This window comes from Tachysurus fulvidraco, chromosome 2, assembly GCF_022655615.1.
Source record: "Tachysurus fulvidraco isolate hzauxx_2018 chromosome 2, HZAU_PFXX_2.0, whole genome shotgun sequence".
Taxonomy (NCBI): Eukaryota; Metazoa; Chordata; class Actinopteri; order Siluriformes; family Bagridae; genus Tachysurus; species Tachysurus fulvidraco.
Window position 1 is genome coordinate 6,902,384 of NC_062519.1, and position 17,687 is coordinate 6,920,070.

Here is a 17,687-nt window from a genome sequence, read left to right on the forward strand (position 1 = left end):
GTTAGAGTAGTTGCTATAGAAAACGAATCAACACATTTTAACCAATCAGAATCAAGAATTCATCATTGCAGTGGTATAAATCAAGCATCATCTAATTGCACAATCCTGTGCGGAACGCCACACTTTGTCACAACATGATAGCCTACCCATTTAAATAATGTAAACTTATTTCATTTCTTTAACAGTAAAGTTTTACATTTTGAATTCAAGTTTATAGACTATAGTATAAAGAAGGAACTTAAGGAAATCTTGACTACTTGTGAGCTGAAACAAAGCTTACCTTCAAGTTGAGTTGATTCACAATTTTTAGTCAGCACTTGAACATTTATTCCTAAGTTTAACTGTCTAGAAATATATTACACCTGTTGGCTGTTGCCATTTGAAGACAATGTTCATCTTTTTTTCGTTTGACAGTTGGCCTGGTGTATCTCTAACATAAGGATATTCATTCATCATATTTACTTATTCAGAGCCCTAACATAAGGATGAGGGTTTCAGTCCTATAGAGCAGCAGTGCTGCCAAAGCTATAGGACAATACAAATCTTTATTGGAATATAATGACTCCCAGTCTGATAGATAATATGGGAGACTAGAAAGCAATAAAACATAACACTGATAAATTTGACACTTCTCGACAGAACATACCATAGTTGGTGCTGGGCGCAGTGTATTTGGTGCTGGACTTGCGGATGATGTTCTCATGAATCTGGTACCACTCGTTCTCATTGTTACATCTGTAGAACAGAAAAAGGAATCAATCAATTATAAGAAGAAAAATGGACAGAGGATAGAGTGAGTTTTAGAATTCTACCAGACAGAACACTCAACCTTGGAACCTAGAAATGTAAGCACCCAATCCTTCTAATGGAGAGTGAATATTGTAAATAGGCGGTCTGTTCTAAAAAATAATGTCTCAGGCTGTTAGACTAAATGATGACTGGGATTATAGATTTTGAATCATTTGAGCACGGAATAATGAATGAAACTGGATGCGTTCCAGATGTATAATTTTTTTTTTAAGGTGCTGATATGAATAATATCATCTGAAATCTGATATTCTGACAAATATTAAAGATGCATAATTTTTTTATTAATGCTTTTTAGGCTGTTAAACCGAATTCTTGACATATTTCACGTATTTTTAATCTTCCTCTTTTCATTTTGTTTTAACAGATTATTTAGCTCATTTACATTAATTCCTGGTAGGAAGCAAAAATTCAATTTGCTAATAGAATACAAAAATATAAAGGTTAACAGTAAAATGTGGCTAGTCTTATAAGAAGAAATAAAAGATAAATATCATACAGGATATTATCCCTTGCTAAAATGTACATTTTGCAGTCACCTAACAGTAGGCTGTGGGCTCTAAAAAATCCCTGACTGCTCCTTTAAGACAATGAATACACTTCTAAACTTTAAGCCAGAACCACAAAGCGATAAGGTTTTTAAACTTTATATTTCATTCAAATGTTTTCAAGATGGAAAGAAAAGAGTGCCATTAATTAAGCCCACTGACATTGCGACTATTTTGTAACTATTATGTGATACAAGCACTTAGAGGAAGCAAGATCAGTTCTTGTGTAGAGAGGCAGGGGGGCAAGCCAAGATAATAAAGCTATCGTTAACTTTTGGCACTAGGAGACAATCACCGCACTTTACACTATAAAATCAAGACGTGAAGCACTTTGTCGCTATAGAAATAGAAAGCACCTCTACCTAAGCCTTTTGTTCTGGTTTGGTCAAAATTGTGCATTTAAATTCTCAAAAGAAGAAAGTTATAACATTATTTTCCAGACATAAAAAGGGGGACGTCACAATTTTTGTGAGAAAGTGCAAAAAAAAAAAAATCATATTATAGGAGTAATATTTGAATGTGATTGTAAACAATGGTGTGTTCTTTCACAATGTTAGTGAAAATACACAGATAGGCATGCTCAATGCTCAACGCTCAACTGGTATTAAAGGACCCAGTGTGTATTAAGAAAGCAGGGTTATGATGTTGGTGCCAAATTCTGATGCTATTACAGTGATCCCTCGTTTATCGCGGTTAATGGGGACCGGAACCCCTCGCAATAGGTGAAAATCCGGGAAGTAGGATTGGAGCTAAGTTTGACCTTTTCACTGAAGGTCATCATCTTCCTCTTCGGCTCACTAAGGAATCTTTCGCAGGGGCACGGCGCTTAGGAGGCATTGTAAGGGCTTAACAAAAAGTTAATTTCGAACACAATACGCGAGACACAGTTGACAGTGTTCCGAACGAGAGTGGCGAGATACAACAAGAGAAGAAGCTGGGAGAGGATGCAATGATGCGCAACCAATCAGCTCAGATCTCGTGCCGGGAACCAATCATGTGCCTTGTCTGAGTGCCCATGGGTATGTACAAAGCCTCTGAGAGAGTTTCTCTCTTTGTCTGGCATCCTGGGAAACCGTTTTTATTATTTTTATTTTTCTATGAATATTTTTGAAAAATCATCGATGCACTGAGGCCGTGAAACTTGAACCGCGAAACTTTAACCGCGAAGTGGCGAGGGATTACTGTATCTGCATATTGCAGTAGAATTGGAGATTCGTCAAGCTTTTGGAAAATGGGGGAGTTTTTGCCCACCTAAGTCTCAGAGTCCTGTCCTTGGCTGACTATGTGGTCTTGTTGGTCTATTGTTTGTAAAAAGTGGTTAAATTCACTACCATAGCTCTCCTGTCTGCTCTCATTAGTACTGTTTATATACAGTAGCTAGCAATTACCATTCAAGTAATAAGCAGAAACTGAGGGCTAGCAGCAAATGAAGTGTCATACTAAGCATGACAGCATGGCTGCCAAGGGATTTTCATGCTGAATGGCCTGTGATAGTGGCATTAGTGCCAGGTCAAGGGCTTTGCATGATCTCAAACTGAGTCCATCTGGCAAGTTGTCACTATGACCACTAGACAGGCATCAGAGGTGGAAAGGGCCTGTCACTTACAAAAACTGGGTCAGTGTGTCTTTACACACTTACACAGACATGACAGAGGAACTGAAACTGTAACAAATAAAGACTATGCAATCTTTGACATCTCCATACTAAATTATTTAGACACATCAATTAGGTCACATGTAGCCAGGTAAACAAAATATGTGGTAAGATAGATCAAATGTTGCGTGGTGACCTGAAAGTTGTGCGTTTAACACCAGTGGATGCAAAATAGGCTCTTGAGCAAATCCCTTTTAATAGATAGTCAGCAATTTTGGAGCCAACTTTTGCTGAAAAAGCCCACAATGCAAGCATAAGCACAATGCAATGCAACAGTGAGAGTCAATCTGGGTTTTCCAGAGCATAGGGTAGTAGAATGTACACAGTGTGCAAGGGCAATGCAAAATCTCTCATCCTAATGCAAGAAGAAAAGCTTTCCGGTGTAATAGGCGGCAGACCCATGTCACAGTCCCATGTTCTTCAGCTGAAGTAAGGAGCAGTTATAAAGCTTTCATGTGTCCACACTTACAGCAGGGACAGCCAGCTTAAGACTTTATTGTAAAGTAATAAATCTAGCATAAACTTTAACTTTCTAGACTATTTTTCAGTTATTTTTTTGATATTTACTCATTTTCTACATAAATAATTTTAGAAAAAATGTGTGTGTGTGTGTGTGTGTGTGTGTGTGTGTGTGTGTGTGTGTGTGTGTGTGTGTGTTGGTTTGCTTGTCTTAGTGATTTTATCATGTCATGTAAAGTCCTATACTTTGAAAGTTTTAGGAAAATGATATACCCAGAAATGATATAAAAGTGACTTTACTTTCATAACTTTAAACCACTTATTATTATTTTTTAAATAATACTAAATACATCATACACCTTTATGCTCAATTCTAAATTAAAACTGTAAAAAAAAAAACTATAAAAATTAAAACTATAAATTAAAATCTGTACATCCAATCAAAAATATAGGGCATGCCATTCGAAGACAATATTAAACAAATATAACACGATTAATAAATCATATTCAAAAAACTGCAGCACTCTGAATACAGAGAACTCTCGCAGGCTAAATATCGACTCTGAATACAGCCTGTATCTTAATCCTTAATTCTTGCCAAGAATCATAACCTGCATGACATGGATGCTTTTGATAAAATAGAAAATATTTTTTTTTACATTTCTGAAGCTATTGGAGTAAAGGAGTAATGTGTACTATTACTATTTATAATAACAATAATAAACAATCCAGTTTGATTCAATTTGTAACTCATGTTTTTGTGTGTGTGTGTGTTTTTCCCCACAAATCAATCAATCTATCTATCTATCTATCTATCTATCTATCTATCTATCTATCTATCTATCTATCTATCTATCTATCTATCTATCTATCTATCTATCTATCTATGATGTGCTCTTCAGCTTTTTATAATATTTTGCAAATCAAGTCCTTAAGAATTGCAATTGAAACACATAATGCTAGTTTTGGCCAGATGTTACAGCCCTCTAACTTCCTATCAACCCCTGGGCTATTTAAAAACAGGGATTACAAGTTCATCAAATTCAGTTGAAAATGTTACACTGATTTAAAGTTAAACTTGCCTGATCAAGCATCAAGCTCTGTACTCCCTTACACCACTAGGTGTCCCTGTATAACTTAGACACTTGTACCTCTGTAATCGCTCATTCACCCTCCCTCTCGGTCTCGTTCATCTATACATACAGCACATGCACACATAGTCCAGAGTGCAACGATGCAATCAGTTGAATGCTCAGATTTCATGCACCATGCATCAGATATGGATAAAGAGTATAGTCTACCTTTTTATTTTACATGCATAGCTATCAAGGTATCATGCAACCACCATGAATATTAACCTCATGCACAAAATCCTTTTATATTGCCGTCTATTGTGCTGTAATGTGTCTCTACATATATATCTCATTGTGACTCTCTTCCACATTCTTGCGGATAAGTGTACACAAAGGAGAGGGTTCGCTTCTGTGGCTAACTCACATGCCAGAGAACGAAACAACTGTCAGACAGCCTCAAGCTCGCAAAAGCAGGCTTCCAAAACAGCCTAATGAGCTTGACACTTCGGGTCTCCAGTCCTAATTGTGCCACTACAGCAGTGATAATGCACATGAAGGGTATGAGAGGGTTGAAGGGGCATCACTGATCGGAAAGTTCGAGGGTGCTCTTTCTGAAAATGATCACGTCTGACACTTTGTGTTTAGGATGGTGGCTGGAAATGACTTAACCCACCATAGCAAGCTAATTCAATCAGAAAGGCTAACGAGATGTGACCGCCAGAGTTCTTAACATCAGCTGTGATTTTTTATTCCAGATTATGCACCAGAAAATGACTCCACTTATGTGGTTAAGGTGCAGCGTAGCTCCATCAGAGTAGATAATAAACAATAATAGATGTTTATAATGTATATCTTCAAGCACTGGAGCATCTAAAATATTTGAATTTCATTTTTAGTCCTCATATAGCTCGTGTTTTTGTTTTATTAAAGGTTCAATGCTATATTCCGCCAAATGCTCCCTAGTGCCAAAAGGAAAAAAAAAACACTTTTTTCCCATCTTTCACACTTGCAGAAACATAAGCTCAGGGCTTTGATGCCACATGATTACCTGTCAAAGTGATTGCTAGTCTATCACAAAGATTTCCTATTTGTTGTAAGGTTCTCTCTTATTTTTCCCCTTTCCCAGACAACAACCAAGCTGGCATCAGTGAACGCAAATGAAATGAAAGTCCATGATAGATGGAGCTGGAAGTGAAACCTCTATTATGTAGGCAGAATTTTAGAAACATTGGATTTGAGGTCCAAAGCTAATTCGGAGTATATCCTTTGCTTTCTGCTCCTTTGTGTTTTGCAAACAGCTATTTTGCTGAAGCACATTCAAAGAATGAATATTAAGTAGGAACCCCAACAGCTTTGAATAAAAATATTAAATTTGTGTTGTGTTATTTCATTTTCATTCCATACCATTATTAATCCCTGAAAGTATCCTTTAGAACTATCACAACTATTTTCCTGGTTTGTTTGGATGGTAATGTGCTGAAATTTTTTTAAATCCAAATGAAAAATCAGACTTTGTACAAATTATGTCTCACTATATAAAGTGGCAGAGAAATCAACTAACTGTGCTTTGATTTAAAAAATGGGTTGAACTCTCGAACAAGGTTTCCTTGACTAAGACATTTGTTCATGGTCTAATCAAATGTGTCCAATCTTAGCTAGCTTGGTTTGGGTCCAGTTTGCTTTATAGGATTTATATAGGAAACTGACATACTGTGAAATATATGACATGGCATAATTGTGTCAAGTGGGCGGAGCTTATCTGTTCATTTTCAAATAATGGAGGTTGCAAGTAGACAAAAATGTGTCTGTAGTATTCTGATATTTTTATTACAACCGATTAAAGGAAAAACCTTTGCTTTGTACCTGTAATTTTTTAACATGATTTTTGAACAGAATTACACAGACAGAATATCTCACTCATACTATTTTATACCTCAATGCATAAGTAATTACACATTAACACTCTGCACACAAATTCATTGCTCTAAATACATCATCAAACACTAATGGTCCTCTTTAGCCTCAACCATGCATTTTAAAATCCTAGACACTCCTAGAATGTGCTAGACACTCACGTGTAAACTTTGAGCACAAAGTCTTTCTCCTCCTTTAGCTCTATGATGGTGTGCAGCACATCGCTCATAGCGAGCACGGCACATCCATACGGGCGTCTGTAGTGCACATGTGGAGGGCCCTTCTTTGAGTCATTCAGCAGCATTCGACCTGTGCACAGAAAGCACTGTATTACCATGTCAACATCCACACATGAAAATGGATGCTACTATTACAGCAGAGTCACTGCAGTATGGAGGGAGGGAGTAATGTTCAGCAACAGGAACGTAAATAAGAAGCGATGAAGCGTATATCTGAGCTTTCAGTGTCTAGAGCTTTTTATGATCTAACACACCTTTTTGCAGGCTGGAAAATTCCAGTTAATCAAAGCTACCTTGCAAACCAACAGTGTAAAGCCTCATTGTTACACAAATAAAGTCCCTACTTTAGAAGTTAAAAGTTAACATCTAAAATAAAGCTTCGAGGAGAAAAAGAAAAGTCCAAAACGACTGTTTTTTCAGTAAGTGGTTCATTTTAACCTTTACTGAAAGACTAAGATCGTAATTTAATCTTAGTAACAAAGCTTTACCCAAATTATTCACTGTTTCACAAAAATGTCGCAGAAAAACATTTGTGATTTCATTCACACCTACAGTACCCACTAGGTTTCAATGTCAAATCTTTCCTAGTCACGCGTGCATCCTGATACATGCCGATCATTCAGATATTACTCAAGCGCACTCACTGCACAGCTGATTTCCATTTAGTGAGGGCCACAAATCTCTATAAATGGCAAAGCTCACATACAGAAAGCTCCATAAGCCTCATGTACACTAAATCATCCAGTAATGCAGTTTGTCCACTGCAGCGTGTCAGCTAAAACAAACACAAACTAACTCTCCACCATCTTGTTTAAGAAAGAAAGAAAGAAAGAAAGAAAGAAAGAAAAGAAAATAAGGAGAGAAAGAAAGAAAATAAATAAAGAAAGAAATAAAGAGCAACATGAATCATTTTTGTTTTTACAGATTGATATCAGACAGATTAAAATCTCCTGATACTATAAAATATAGTGATACACATACTGTGCAAATGGCTGCATTTGACTGATTGTACTGTTCCCTTTGCACCGTACTGAACCCAATTGCACAATGATGCTGTTACATAACAGCACTTGTGATGTGAATTCCATAGCAGGTGAAGTGCAAAAGGAAAGGGGGGGGGGGGTAAGAGCACGGCTGAAAGCAAAAGAAATCCACACGAGGGGAAAAAGGAGCAGAGATTTTAGCTTTGCTTTATTGGGGCAAAATTCTAGAATATTCCATGCCTACTTACCGGTCCTGATCACCTGAGCAACGATGTATAGGTCTCGTTTCATATCCTTATTGCTCAGGTCCTGTACACAGACAGACAGACAGACAGATAGCTAGATAGATGGAGATGAGGCATATTGTGGAACAATCAGTGTTAAAGACATGATTGTAAACCATGTTAATAAAAAATAAAATTAGATTAAATAAATAAATAAATAAATAAATAAATAAATAAATAAATGTATATTACCGTAAACAGTGCACAGAGCCGGTCGATTTTTTCCGGGTTCTTTGGGCCTCCGTTTTTGTTGAGCCTCACGATGAACTTCTCACTGCAACAAAACAGCACATGCTTAAATTCACCTTGAAATCGCTTGAGTACGATTCCTACGGATCGCTAAGTTCTTAACAACTCAATAAGTCCCGCTGTTGCCTAATACAAACAGCTCTACATAATGTCAATTAAAGACGGCCTCCTGCAGACGCTCTGACACCGTAGCGTCTCTCTCGCACAAGGAGCTGAGACTAAAGAGAAGGTAGGTGGTTAATAATGTGCCTAGTTCCCCTTTCATTTCCCACAGGAGGTCTGGGAAAGTCAGGATGGAGAGACAGAGCAATGACAGAGGGAGAATGAAGCAGAAGTGGGAATCTTTAATCAGATCTAAGAGAAGCGAGGAGAATACATTCTGTCATCCACAGCCCAGCCTAATGGAAGCAGGGTGTCAGGGTTATGAGAGTTTGTGGGAGGAAGACAGACAAGAGAACTGCAGTCTACCTGATGCTGAATGAAAAATATAGGCTGACCAGTCAGATGCTACATCAGATGAAAACAAATTTCTTTAAAAGAAGAAAAGTCATTTAGAGTAGCGCCTTCCATTTGTTTCTGTGGCACCTTTTACACCTGCTGTCACACACAGTCAACTCAAATGAACTTATATTTGCTATAGCATTGTCAATATTCTTGAAATTTATATGATCATTTATTTATTTGTTGCATGCTTTCAATCCATTTCTTGCACTTGGCAGCTGTAATATAGTAATAATATCCATCTTTATGTCTAAATATACAGATAACCTGCCCTTTCTAAACAAAGTCCATCATTAAGACCACTGTGGTAAAGGCACTAACTAAAAGTAATGGCACATTCCTTATTGGAGCAGTAAACAACCAAATCCCTAACAGGTTATTTCCTTAGATTTCTTGTTAAAATTCCACTTTTAAGCACGTGTCAAAGTGCCCAGCAGTGTGGGCATTGCTTATCTTTATTAGTTGTTCTTGCGGTTTGGAGTAACAGTAACTGTCCCATCACGGGTCTTTTACTGATTGTCCTTCTTTTTCTGTGTTTGTGGTTGTAGTTCTGAGCCTTGATTTAATTTAAAAGTTGTTCTCATGTCTTGCACATGTGTTGATCTTGAGATGAAATGGCCTATATGCACATTATATGCACACACATGTAGACGCTTGACCATCACACCCTTATTCATTCATTCATTCATTCACTTTCTACCGCTTATCCGAACTACTTGGGTCACGGGGAGCCTGTGCCTATCTCAGGCATCATCGGGCATCAAGGCAGGATACACCCTGGACGGAGTGCCAACCCATCGCAGGGCACACACACTCTCATCGCACCCTTACGTGTTTTTAAAAAGCAATCCATCTACAAAAACTTTACTTGATCATTACTTGAATCATTAGTTTACTTGAAAATGAGCCCTTCTTCAATTCTATATCAGATCCCATAACTTTTAGAACATGGAGGTGGGGATTTGTGCTACTGTACCTTTAACCACAATAGCATACAGTAGTAGTCTAGCGAAAAGTCTTGCTGCCCATTTGGGAATCCTTTATTCCAACCTTAGCAATACGGCCCTTTATTTAGCTCACTTGTCCGTTTCATTGGATATTGGTTGTCCTGAAAAAAGTCTGGATCCCTTAATTCAAAGTGAGGACTTTGAGGTAAGAGTACAGGGTCAGCGAAGGTACTGTGCCTCTGGACCACAAAGGGTTAAGGGCCCAACCCTGGCAGTTGTGCAATGCTTGGTCTTGAACCCCAGACCTTCCAATCAGTAACCAAGCATCTTAACCATTTCAGCCACCACTGACCTCCATCAATTTTACATTACAAATGCAACACATCCTTAACCACTGCTGAATGTTGTTTATTAATTCTATATATATATATAAAGGGTTCTTATCTTCCAAAGGGTTCTTATCTTCTATGTAGTCGTCCTGCCAGTGCAACCTTAATACTTAATACTACGATTATAGATACTGTAAAGCATTTTCTCCACAAATGTGATTTTCTTTGGACTTTTTGTTCTCTGTTTTGTTCCCTGTTTTCATTTCTGTTCAGGTTTCTTATTAAGCCTCCTAATTTCTCAGAATTTTACAACCAGCCAACACTCTGTATGCATCATTGGAACAGAGATTGAGTAAAACTGGTGGGTGCCTCTCATGATTTCCATTTGCTTCTCTCCAGCATGCTTAGAATTATAAGCTAGATACTCAAGTGTCTTTGTGTGCAGTGGTTTATCTCTCTTACTTGAAAATACATGTGCAGAAGGGATTTGAGATAAACAGACTCCTAGACACTCATAGAGGTCAGTGGTAGCTTTGTAGTTATGATTCTGAGCTAGTGTTTGAAAAACTTCCAGTTCAAAACCTGGGATTTTTCAGAGAGCCACTGGTGGGCCATTAATTGTTCAGTTCTATTTGATTAAGTCTCTTGTTTATCTTCTGACTTCTAATTCTTGTTTTTCTTTAATCGTAGCTTCTTACTATTTGAGTAGTTCATTTGTCTTAATTATAGTTTCTAATTCCTGTTTGCCATTATGGCTTTATATAATATGTAAAGTTTTCTTGCCTGGGATTACCTTTTCTGTTTTGAACCCAGCTATGCCTGAGGACACACAAAGGAACATCCATTAAGGACTATTTGTATATGCTATTTTGTCTCTAGTTTCCATAAACCAAATTGCATGAATGTGAACTTGATGTAGCTGAATTCCTGAGACATGTCGTTTCAGCTGTCCATGTGTGTGTATGCGCACCAGCATGGGAATACATATCATTGCTCACTCGTTGACTAGCTGATTTGACAATCTTCCCTGCCAAGAATATCCAATCAGTTTGCAGAAAAGTAACAGCAGCCTTCACTTGCGGAAACAACATTGTCCTTCGCAAGCAATGACAGGTAGTCATTAAAACCTTTCGTTGTTAACAAAGAAGTGTTTCTTTGGCTTTGTTCAATTCAAAGACAGATCTGACTTTTGTTAGTGCATTTGAAAGGTGTTTAGAGTGGTTACAAAAATGCCAAAGGCTATAAGGTTGATGTCTGATCCGGTTAGTAATAAGAAGCATGCTCAGGTAGTTCACTGACTGAGAAATGAAAAAAAGGGAAAGGAATAAGAATGGATTTATAGGATAATAACTAATCAAATTATGTAAGTTATGTAATTTATTTAATTTTTAAGTTATTATTTTAAGTTATGCAATCACATCAAGTTCCAAAGACAGTGAAAGAATCACTGAAAGGAAATGTACATAATGTACTTGGCAGCTGAAATCTGAAAAAAAAAAAAAAAGTTCAAAGTTGTCCATCCATATTTATGCCATCCCTTTGCTTTTCATTGTTGCAGGATTGTAGTTTAAACAATATAATCTGTAAAACAGCTAGAGCCTACTGTATATCAAACTAAGCTTCTCAAGACAGTCACCACTTTGAGATAGTTCACAATCCCACACAAAGAACATGTTTGTTTGTTTGTTTGTTCATTTGTTTGCTCACTTGTTCATTTGTTTGTTCATGAATCCATTTGTTCATCTTAAATAAACACTTGTTCAGGGTCCTAGGAGCTTGTAACACTGGATGCTATCAGGAATACACCCTGGTGCCAAGTACACACATTCACACCTAGGGGCAATTTTCTCTAATTTATTCAAACAACTGCATGTTTAGGAAGTTGGAGAATAAAAAGGAAATCTATACAGGCACAGAAAAAAACTAAAGTAATCCAAAATTAGGATGAAGATCCCTGTAAGACTGGGGCTACAATCCTGCTGATAATGCCACCATGCTATACACTTTGAGCGTGTGGGAAGGAAAACAGGGACTGTCTGTCTACAGTGGTCCTTTTATTTTGGTCAAGATCATAACAAATTCTACTATCGGAACACTGGCTACAAGGCAGAAATACACCATGGAGGAGACACAACTGGTAAATCCACCTAACAGAATGTTAGTAGGAAACCAGTGTACTCTAGGAAAATCCACAAAATGATAAACTCTTCACAGGCAGTAATTGGAGCTCAGTATCTCTAAACAAGGAGCTCTGTGGCATTACACTATCTGCTGCCCCATGGTGCCACCAACTGATAAAAGCATACCGACAAATAGAGAGGATTTCAAATGTTTTTTTTTTGAGAGTTCCATCAAAGCCTCATCTTAGTCTTCGAGCGACAAAACAGCTGTATTTTTTTGCAGGGAATCAGGATGGGAGGTCTAATGAATAAGACACCGCAGGACCATTCAGAAATCCACAGGGGGCTAGGCTGGGCCAGATGTTGTGGTTAATGTGTGGAGAGAGAATAGAAGAGATAAAAAGGCATGCCGTTTCCTACATTTACTATAAAACCTTCATAAGTAGAGTTTTCAATAGTTCTCAACAGCAGTTAATAATTCTCACATTTAGCTGAATTTATTGTGAAGGAATTATTGAAAGACTGATTTCCAGGTCTGTAGTGAAAGGATCTGATTTAAAAAGGTTACACTTTTCATGACACTCCAATAAACCATCAGGGTTATCTTTGCATAATTGTAATGAGATGTAATACAATATTGGGCTGACCCTGGAATGGAGCAGTGGACAGCTTTCAAGTGGGAGGCTGCAGGACCATTAATGGACAGTCAAGACTCGGATGAGTGGGTGGACAGAAAGTGAGAGCGAGAGAGCGAGAGTGAGAGAGAGAGGCCAAGATGCTGTGAATAATTATCTGGCTAGTATTAGACTGGTGAGACTTATGTAATGTTACACAAAACATTCCAAAACTCTAAATGTTTGTGATATACAAAGCATAGTGTCGGATTTCTTTAACCCGACTTTAAAGGTTGGTTTGATAAAAAATCTGGTATATAATTCTAATAAATTAGGTATATCTCTTGTGAAAACATTATGCTTCTTATGATATTATTTGATGCACAGATTTTATACAATGTGTGTGTTTCAGGGAAGAGAAACAAAGCTAAACACACAATGGGAAAGTTTGCAGTAACGCCGCCTAAGGCTCACTAAGTGAATAGATTAAGACTGACCAAGAGAGTGAGACATAAAGAGAGAAAGGGGAATGTGATGTTTTTGTAGTAACAGATCAAGTTCATCTTAGCAGTGGAAACTCTCACAGGAGACTCGCAGCAAGGTTCTTGAAGCCTTCGGCAAGCATCTTCGTTTCTCTGTGTGTCTTTTTCCTTTACACAAAGTCATATTTGAGGGTATTTTGTGCAGGAGAATGAGGTTGTGCAGAGAATCCTTGTCATCAAATGTGAACGGCATAACCAGGTTTATCACAGTCAACAATAGAGAGCTAGTAATCAGCCACTATGAAACAACTCATCAATCGAAACTTCTATTTCTTCTATAAGTTATTACAGTATATAATTACTCGTATGGCACTTGTGGGCACTATGTCTGCCAGAATTCCTGTAAGGGTGTTTCTAGCTGTGACAGCATGGAGGAAAATAATGATTACCTTCCCAGCTGATATTCATTTCCTCTTTCGGATTCTGCCAAGCCTCTAGGGGCAAGGACGTTTGCAACAACAAGTTTTCCCAAGCTGTTATGCAAAGTCTGCATACTAGTACCATTACTTTTTTTTTCAGATGACCTACGCCTTGTTGTTGCTATTCAAATCTTGTCCTTGAGTTGTATAAAAGAAGTCTCAAGCCTCAAAACAGATAAAGCAGAAATCAGACATTGTCCAAGGATTATGAGAATTGTCCACTAAGCAGTTGTAATGAGAAAGATGTTATGTAAGGGAGTCCACAGAAATTCCAAATGATCAAGAATCTAGAAAGAGAATCTGACAAACTTAGAGGATAATAAGATACAGATCTACACTCTACCTTATTATTATTGTGAGCATGTTTCTAGTTATAGGTGCAAATATGTCCCTAGATCTCAGACTATAGATCCATGCAGCCTATCAGTGATTGTCATGTCAGATGACAAACATACCAAAAACAAAGCCCTAAACTAAACCTTGTGTTATTTGTACTAATTAAACCGTGTGCGATTGATGTTTAGCCTGATCATTATTTCTGTATTTAATTTAGCCTTACTTCTAATATAATGACTAGCCATAACTGACAGTAGCACTAACATATTTCAGAACACTCTAAAACCATCAAAGATAATCTTACATATTAAAAAACTGCATAAATTTTCTGTGCTTAGTATAAATAAATGTGCTTAGTGCAAAGCAATAAAAGCAGAATGTGCACAGATTGATCTACCAGAAAGGCATCAGTGCATGCAATCATTCTTTTGTAGCAATGATTGGCATTGAATTTTCTATTTGGATTAATCTACACTCTTACTATTACTATTCTCCTATGCATACATATATGTGGATGTATAGTATCTCACAGAAGTGAGTACACCCCTCACATTTTTGTAAATATTTTATTATATCTTTTCATGTGACAACTCTGAAGAAATGACACTATGCTACAATGTAAAGTAGTGAGTGTATATCTTGTACAACAATGTAAATTAGCTGTCCCCTCAAAATAACTCAACACACAGCCATTAATGTCTAAACCGCTTGTCATGTCACTCGTTAGTTACAAGGTCTCAGGTGTGAATGGGAAACAGGTGTAACACAGCATACATCGGGTTTAACAGGACAGGTTTCATTCAGAACAGGCCTCTCCATCGTCGACCAAAGAAGTCATATCCAAAGGTTGTGTTTAGGAAATAGACGTATGAATGCTGCCAGCATTGCTACAGAGGTTAAAGGGGTGGGGTGGGGTGGGGGGTGTTCATGTCAGTGCTCAGTCGTGTTGGGAAGTAACGTTTTACTGTAACGCAGTTACTTTTGACAGTAACTAATACTCTAACGCATTACTTTTTAAATAAAGTAACTTCATTGCCGTTACCATATGGTGCGTTTGTCCGTTAAATTAATTAATTTAGGCTGAAGTGTAGCCTACAGCCTAACCTGTTTACAGCAGCGACGCGTTGTAGGATTGGTGGATGCCAACCACTATAAACACGAAGACGCCGCACTGTGGGCGTGTTTCCGTTTATTCAAGTATGTGCGGCAGTAATAGCGAGTGAAGGTGAGAGCAAGACGAGTTTCTCAAAGTGGAAATATGCTCATTATTTCTTTAAAAAAGTAACTAAAACGTTACTTTTAACAGTAACATGTTTTTGGTGTAAATAATCAACAAAGTAATTGAGTTACTTTTTGAATGAAGTAACTAGTAACTGTACTAGTTACTATTTCTTAGTAAGTAGCACAACATTGGTGCTCAGACCATACGCTGCACACTGAATCAAATTGGTCTGCATGGCTGTCGTCCCAGTAGGACACATCTTCTAAAGATGATGCACAAGAAAGCCCACAAACAGTTTGCTGAAGACAAACAGACTAAGAACATGGATTACTGGAACCATGTCCTGTGGTCTGATGAAACCAAGATAAATCTATTTGGTTCAGAAAGTGTCAAGCGTGTGTGGTGCAACCAAGTGTGTCTTGACTACAATCAAGCATGGTGGTGGAAGTGTCATGTTCTGTGGCTGCATGAGTGCTGCCGGCACTGGGGAGCTACAGTACATTGAGGGAACCATGAATGCTAACATGTACTGTGACATACAGTACTGAAGGAGAGCATGATCCACTCCCTTCAGAGGCTGGGCCACAGGGCAGTATTCCAATATAAGAACGACCCCAAACACACCTCCAAGATGACCGCTGCCTTGCTAAAGAAGCTGTGGGTAAAGGTGATGGCCTGGCCAAGCATGTCCCAAGACCTAAACCCTATTGAGCATCTGTGGGGCATCCTCAAACTGTAGGTGTAGGAGCACAAGGTCTCTAACATCCACTAGCTCTGTGATGTCATCATGGAGGAGTGGAAGAGGACTCCAGTGGCAACCTGTGACGCTCTGGTGAACTCCATGCCCAAGAGGGTTAAGACAGTGCTGGAAAATAATGATGGCCACACAAAATATTGACACTTTATGCCTAATTAGGACATTGTCACTTGGGGGTGTACTCACTTTTGTGGCCAGCGGTTTAGACATTAATGGCTGTGTTGAGTTATTTTGAGGGGACAGCAAATTTACACTGTTATACAAGCTGTATACTCACTTTACATTGTAGCATAGTGTCATTTCTTCATTGTTACATTAAAGATATAATAAAATATTTACAAAAATGTGAAGGGTGTACTCACTTCTGTGAGATACTGTATGTACAGTATGTATGCATGTATGTTATAATTGTGCTTTACAAATCAAATTAATTTACTAATTACTTACAATAAGACGCTCTAAGCACAGGGAACTAAACTGAATGTATTGGATTCGTTGCATGATATAACCTTATAAATAAGTTACAAATACATCAATAACCAATAAATGTGTACAGATTGAATGCACAATGTTTCCAGAGTCAATGACAAAATCTCATTATTATTCTGCTTTTCTTGGGATAGGACAGCTCAGAAGGCTCCTCACCTTATGTGTTTGCCTTCTCGCAGGTCATAGAGGGAAAAGAAGATGTCTGTGTCTTCTCCTATGGTGTTGTAGGTAAAGCTCTTGAGATTGACAAACAGGTGGTGAGGGACGGGAACCCGACCCGCATCACCATGACGCTGCCGCATGCTGTCCCCCTTGAAAATAAAACAAAAGCTTAAAGTTACATTCAATAAAAATGAAAGGATGGCAAGTGCCTTGAACAAATATTCCTCCCACATTGACTTTTTTTTTTTTTTTTGCGGTGTTAAACCTAGAACTTAAATGAAGATAACTGGAGAAAAGATGTCATGAATCTATGAATTATCATATTATTAAATTATACCATAATATTAAGGTTTGTAAATTGTTTACAAAACGTGTCTGCTTCTTGGTCTAGGACTATGTTCTCTTTACCAGCTCTCCTGACTTTTAGTGGAGATTTTCTTACTGGAGTCTTTCCATTTTTTAATAAAGAATTTAATGACACTTTATGGGATGTTCAAAGATCAGAAATTATTTTAATAACCGGCTATTAACTTAGGGCAGCATTATTTTAGCTATTCTAGCTATTTTAGGGGTTTCACAGTACTGGAGGAGGAAATACTTATGCATCATTAATATTTTTTCAATATTCACCCCAACCACACAAAAACACTTCATTAGTAAGGGCTATTTACTGTATGTAGATTCATGTAAGATAAAGTCAATTAAATCCATCTAAGTTCCAGGTTTATGTCAAATCCACATCCAATATCAAATCCAATCATTTATATGGATGGATGGATGGATGGATGGATGGATGGATAGATAGATAATTTAACATTTTATTTAAGTTGCAACTGTCCATATTTTTTTCTGAATGCCAAATTTGGATGTTAGTATTTTCTCCTTTATAAGGTCACTGAATATTAGATAAGGTATTTCTTTGTTAAGCATTTTTCCATAAATTATACAAACATACAGAGTGGACTATATAATGTAATGGCATACAAATCACAGATGAGAAAAATTCATTCTTCATCATTATGTCTGTTTCTATCATTTG

At 37.5% G+C, this 17,687-nt stretch overlaps 1 protein-coding gene across 7 annotated transcripts in view; it reads right to left on the reverse strand.

Annotated features, from left to right (window-relative positions):
• dock3 (dedicator of cytokinesis 3) overlaps nt 1-17,687 on the reverse strand; it is a 204,521-nt gene that overhangs the window by 57,097 nt on the left and 129,737 nt on the right. For all 7 annotated transcript variants that reach the window (XM_047810266.1, XM_047810265.1, XM_047810263.1 and 4 more), the window contains 5 exons: nt 16,643-16,797; nt 8,154-8,235; nt 7,926-7,986; nt 6,617-6,764; nt 647-735 (listed from right to left, as the gene is read on the reverse strand). In XM_047810266.1, the coding sequence (XP_047666222.1) occupies nt 647-735; nt 6,617-6,764; nt 7,926-7,986; nt 8,154-8,235; nt 16,643-16,797 (535 nt within the window). The remainder of the gene's footprint in view (nt 1-646; nt 736-6,616; nt 6,765-7,925; nt 7,987-8,153; nt 8,236-16,642; nt 16,798-17,687) is intronic.